The 5,895-nt window shown below is 45.4% G+C and overlaps 1 protein-coding gene across 1 annotated transcript; it reads left to right on the forward strand.

Annotated features, from left to right (window-relative positions):
• Window positions 1-4,743: 4,743 nt before the first annotated feature.
• LOC119570823 (acidic proline-rich protein PRP25-like) lies at window positions 4,744-5,617 on the forward strand. The gene is made up of 3 exons (XM_037918414.1): window positions 4,744-4,773; window positions 5,084-5,289; window positions 5,527-5,617. Exons 1-3 carry the CDS (start codon window positions 4,744-4,746, stop codon window positions 5,615-5,617), a joined length of 327 nt encoding a protein of 108 aa, XP_037774342.1.
• Window positions 5,618-5,895: the final 278 nt, after the last annotated feature.

Below are 5,895 nucleotides of genomic sequence, written 5' to 3' on the forward strand. Positions count from 1 at the left end.
GGGTTTATTACAGAGAAAAAACCCCCTAGGGGTGTCGTGTTTATTAGAGCAAAAAACCCACAGTGCTTCCTTTTATTACAAGCAAAAACCCCGGTGTTGGTTTTTACAAAGCAAAAAAAAACCCACGTGTTGTGTTTTTTACAGGGGCAAAAACAACCCACGGCTTTGTGTTTATTACAGAGCAAAAAGCCCGGTTTTGGGTTTTTACGACAAAAACCCCAGTGTTTGCTTTTTTCAGATTATAAACCCACGGTCTGTATGTTTACAGAGTAAAAAAAATTACAGGCTTTATTGACTACAGCGGGAAAATCCACAAAGCTGTGTCGGTCGACTCGGGAGCACTCTCCCGCTGGAAAAACCCTGGACACAAGAAGGGATAGGCGGAAATGGGAAAACCTACGACGGGTTACGTGGTAGACAAGGAAAACGAGAGCCAGATCAAACCCCACACTGGTGTATCTGAACCTTTATTCGTGACGCCAAAAGTGGGTGGAAATTTCCTGTCTCTTCGACGCCATTGGCACCACAGAATCCTGTCCCCTTTTTGGCGAAAATCCTGATGCTGGCGATCCCTCCCTGGGGTTAAAGTCCATCTGGAAGTTGGCATCAGTGCTTTTGTGGGAAACGGTACGAGGACGGGAGATGACTCCTTGTGCGAGGACCTTGTGCAAGAACCCTCTGTGACGCTATATTGTGCCCATTTTACAGTCATGGAGACGATTACCATGCGTGGGACATAGTGGTTTGGGGCATTTACCTGGTGTTTTTTGTTACTGATCCCTCAGATGTATAGTGTCAATACTTATACGCAGGTTGTTTTGCTGAGTACGGAGAGGTTTTTCATCTCGGCGACCCGATTCCTGGGGGGAGTCTAAGTTCTGTCGTATTCCTCCTTGTGATTGGGGGCTGGGGTTTTCCCCTTGTCCAGCAGCAATACAGCTAGGGATTTCAGTATCCCTTATCATTGCCCTTTTTTGGAGTACCTGAAAAACATTGGGATCGGCAGGACAGTTGAAACCTCTCAAAATCTCGGGAAGGAACCCTCCTCATTCCCCTAGGGAAGGGGGATAGGGGCTATGGCCGGTGAAGATACCAATCTTCACCCATCACAGATCGACCAATCGTGAAGTTTTGCCTCTTAGAAGCATTATCCAAAACAGGGAGATTATTTGGGGCTCCACTGTGGAGCAAAAGGGGGGGGTGTTGCCCCTGATTATCACATATTTCATATCAGCAGCGGTATACACAATTTTTTTATATCCGTTTCGTACACTGCGATCGAGACCTGTATGGTTTTTAATTCATTTTCTGTGTTTCTCGCCGAAAGGGGCCTCCGAGTACCCCGGGTCAACACATGGTCTGTATAAAACCCTAAGATGACCTTCACAAAAAAGTTTGTGCGAGGGGTCGTTCCATAGGGGGTGATGGGGCGGCTCTTCATATGATCGAGTTGGAAGATAGCGAGATCCCCCTAAATAAATTATAAATATGAAGTAGAATGTTATTTCGCTGTAGCCGGTGTATTTTTAAATGTGAGGGAGTTTGGGGGAACCTCAGTGCCGTCAAGACGCCCCTAACATCGGGGTCAGACCGTTAAGTGATTTCTGACTGTTCCCGCAATCGTATGTATCCAAAATTTGTAGAAGGGTTTTTTATTACATACTAAAATCATTTAATTTTTTGGGGGTTTGTATATTGAGTCATTTTACAATCTTGTATTTAAATTTAAAAGGTTTGACCGCTACTGAAAAACCTTAAACGGTGCTACGCAGTGGTTCAGTCACCCCACACCCCCTTGACAAATATGGGGTTTTAGGCGGGCCCCAAGGGAAATAAAAGAAATTCGCGGGATATTTTTCGGCCAAAGGACTTTTTGTGACCGGGGGCTTTTATCTTTGTGTTTTATTTGTTTTTTCCCAAATTCCCTTTTTTCTTCGTTCTTTTTTTTCCCGTTTTTTATGGTTTTTTATGTTCCTTTTATCATCTATCGTTATCGTTTTATTTTTTTATTTTACGTTTGTTTTATTAATGTATTCTAGTTTCCATTTTTGTTTAAAAGTTCGTATTTTATGTTTTAAGTTCCCTTTGATACCATTCTTTTACTGTTTGTCATCGTTTAGTTTTACTTCAGTTTACTTTTAAAATTTATTTGTAATAAACCCGTTTGACGTATGCTTGGTTTTAGAACGCCCGACTTTAAAAGGGAACATACAAATGCTTTAAAGAGAACCACCACATGAATGGGGATGTTTTTTTTTTTTAATCAAGGGGGGCTATTGTTTAATTGCGTATAGCACACTCTCCCTCGTTAATCACGCCACCGACCTTTTTATTCTCGCACCCAACAAACCACCACACAAACACATAAAACCCTTACTCTTTGTCCCTTTCCCCAAACTTGTCTTCTACACTATCATTCTTCCCCATATACACTGTTCCCATACGTTTAAATTAAAAGGTGGTGGCAGTGACTCTATTTTACATTCTGCGAGAAAAAAAATTTTATTTTGCTTTTTCTACAAACTCATGCATGGGTGCGGGCTGAGGGGGGGGGGGGGACGGGGTTTGGGGGGGGTTTGTGGCGACGGGCGGGAGACTCCCATCAGCGTCCACTTCCGCTCGCGTGATCTCCTCCAGCCGTCCTTCCCGACTATCAGCATGCGATATTGAAGTGGGGAATTTTCCCTTTTCGTCTTGCTGCATGGAGCCTCCATTTGTCGCCGTCTTGCTGTATGGTGCCGGGGACGAAACTCCTTTTATAAATATCTGTGTGCCACGCAGCTTCCTCCGTCAGGAAAAATCCCCGTCGTGGGACGAAATTGGCGCGTTGTCCCTCGGGCGCGTCTGGGGGGTTGCCAGTTTCCCCAAATCTATGCACCGCTCAAATGTGGACTTTTTTTCAGCTTTTCCCTCAGGCTTTGAAATTTTCACCTGGCACTTTTCCCAGTTCCCCTGGGGGTCACCTGAAATGCCACAACCCGAAATTTAGGGCGGCCTTGACATCTTGGAGCAACCCGTTATCGATTCGTTCGAGTTCCGATTTTGAGGTGTTGTTTTACGGAGATGTCTTGTAGGCAAGGAGAGACGGCGATTTTCGTTCTCAAGCTATCACTTTAGCGGCCAGTTCTCCATCGTTTTTTGGGTGAAATTTTAGGCTTTATCAGGGCATTAATTTTACGATTGCTTTTGATCTGTGGCTTCTTTTTGTTTACGGTCGATCCTGTCAATTGTTTTATTTTCAAAATTTTTTTGATCGGCCAACAGTATTTTTAGTGCTTTAAGATCCATAGTGAGGGCGGAGCAGCGACGGGGGAGGTAGGTCTTGCTGAGCGATTCGTACGTCATATCCTTTTTTGGGGCATGCCAAACTTCACATTTTTTTTTACAAGGGGGGTTCCCCGGGGGAGTGTACTAAAACCCTCATTTTTTAAGTCCACTCACTTCAAATCACTTTTTCCACTTTATTAGGTCCCCTTTAACCTTACTCACATTGGTGCACTTCGGAAAATGTTGGGGCTAATTTTAAAAAGAAAAATTTATTTTGTTTAGCCTCTCTGACAACGTTTGACCACTAAAAGGGAAAGGGGGGGGGAGCATGCCTACGAAAAAACAGTACATATCCCTCATGGAGGGGGTCGTTTCACTTTTTCTTGGTATGGGGGGGGGGGGTTGGCGGCAAAGCGAAAATAAGAGTTTCTTTGGGGGCCTACAGGATCCCCCGCCCCTGAGAGAAGAGAAAAAAAGCTATTTTTGTATTTTAAAGCTACGACCAGGATATAAAGTGTAATTTAGGGGAAAATCTGACGTTGAAATTTTCCCAAAAATCCGACCCGCTCAAGCCGCAATAGCAAAATTTTCTAATTAGACTGTAGGCCACAATCAATGCACATTCTTGTGTATCTAAAGCTACAGACTCATAAATTTTCAATTTATGAGAGCCCAAAATCCACTTAATTATTAGTTAGGTACCTTTTCCTGCCAGGGGAACATGGGAACGGGAAAAACTGGCACTTTTGATATCGGGGAAATCGTTCCCCTTTTGTTCTGGGGTCATCGGCACCCGGAACAAAGGTACCTCTTTGGATTTTGGGAACATTTGGGACAGGAAAAATAGCAACTGCATCTGTTCGGAGAAAATTTAGTATCGGGTAACTTTTGGGAAAGACCCCCCGGTGACCCACCATGCCCCTGAGAAAAGTACCAAGTCCCAATCCTTTATGTGCCTTCCCTTTACGAGACCTTTCCAATTAGACCAAGGGGCCAAAGTCTAGACCTTGAAAAAGATTTAATTTTTCCCGCTAAATCACAATTCGCCATTTCTATCGCCCTTTTTGGCCCCATTCCACCATCGTGATATTCGTGCGCTCCATTCAGTCCCCTCACAATCTGATGCTGGGTCCTGCCCCTTCCCAATTTCAGGACTGACTCCCCCTCTGAAGTGGTCTCTTTGGGTGGCTTTACATGGAGAGGGGTGACGGAAGGGTTCCAAAAAATGTGCCTTTTTGTTGGTAGAAGGGCACCCCTCTGATCTCTCCCCAGGGTTCCACCTACCCATTGTTTCCGTGCATACATCCCTGTGCGCGGGAGACGGGAGTCCTGGGGTTTGAGCGATCCTGCAGAGTACATTCTAGGCTAAAACACGCCTTTTTTGGTGTTCCTTTTTTCCGCTGACAGAGGGCCTAACGTGGCCTGGTCAGTTAATGGGTTTGGGGTCTTTTTTTGAAGGCTGGGGTCAAACAGTAAATGTCGCCTTTTGGCACTCGCACTGGCCCTGTGAGTGGCGGTACATGTGTATATCCTCTCACCACCCTGTGGGGGCTGTGGCTCTGTAGTGGGTGGAGCGTAGAGGATGAAAATCTGCTTATTACATGGCAAAATTTCCCAAAAAAAAACAAAAAAAAGAGAAAGATGACAATTTGAAAGGGCCCCGACCCAGCAGTCGCTTGAAGCCAACGGGCTTCTAGTGAAAAGGAAAATCCAAAGCCAGGTTGATTTTGTTAACCTGCCCCAAAATGGACTGAAATCAGCCAAAAAAATTTTTGTCCACGAACGCCAGCGATGGACTCTTGTTGGGCCCCTCTAGGCCAACACCCCAAAACAACCTCTGAGTACCCCCCAACGTCCTCCCAGACCGAGAGGGGGGCTCAAGCTGAACCCGTTCCCAGACCCTAGCCCAAAAAACCGCCCAAAGAGCGGTCCGAAACGACCCAGGGGGGAGAAAGACTCTGAGGGAGAGTCTGGACCCCCTAGGGTTCCCACATTCAAAGGGTTTCCCCAAAACCCGAAAGGGTTCGAAAAAGCCCACCAATTGGGGACAGCAATGGGGATGAAGAAAAAATCCCCTCCGGGTTGCCAGGGCAGTTTTTTAGCCCCAAAAACCAAGCTACCTTTTAATTTTCTCAGGAAACCGGGACTTAAAGATGGGAGGAAAGTGTGTCTCTTCATGAATCCCAACGATAGGGAGTCAAGATAGTGTTACTTGGCTTCCACTTTCCCATGATGGGATCTGATCACACACACCCACAGGTATGGAAGCTTCCCAATGTCGAAAAAGAAAGACCCAATAGGCAAGCCTGAGCCTGAAAGGACCCCAGTCACTACCTTGTTTGGGGTTTAATGGGGACCTTCAACTTAAGAACTATGTGTTGGACCCCTTGGGCTTTGTGCCAAGAATACAGTCACCACCAGGTAGCTGCAAGGCCAACCCTAAATTTTTTGTCTGTAGCAAGGCAAAAACCCCAAAAGGGTTTTTCTGGGGAAAAAAAACAAAAGAGAAAGGCTTCCCGATCTCCTAAGAGGAAAAAAACTCCCCCAAAGCCAACAGCAATATCCCAATAAAAAGGAGTTTCTGACCATTACTAAAGTGCAGAAAAAGAACCACAGAAATAAGGTTTC

This window comes from Penaeus monodon, unplaced genomic scaffold, assembly GCF_015228065.2.
Source record: "Penaeus monodon isolate SGIC_2016 unplaced genomic scaffold, NSTDA_Pmon_1 PmonScaffold_4044, whole genome shotgun sequence".
NCBI classification, from domain to species: Eukaryota; Metazoa; Arthropoda; class Malacostraca; order Decapoda; family Penaeidae; genus Penaeus; species Penaeus monodon.

What these genes read in the sequence shown, in the direction of transcription:
- LOC119570823 (XM_037918414.1), top strand. Translation starts at nt 4,744, where the DNA reads ATGTCGCCTTTTGGCACTCGCACTGGCCCT. An exon ending in TTGGCACTCGCACTGGCCCT is followed by an intron (nt 4,774 to 5,083) that starts GTGAGTGGCGGT and finishes GGGCCCCTCTAG; the next exon opens with GCCAACACCCCAAAACAACC. An exon ending in TTTCCCCAAAACCCGAAAGG is followed by an intron (nt 5,290 to 5,526) that starts GTTCGAAAAAGC and finishes ACACACCCACAG; the next exon opens with GTATGGAAGCTTCCCAATGT.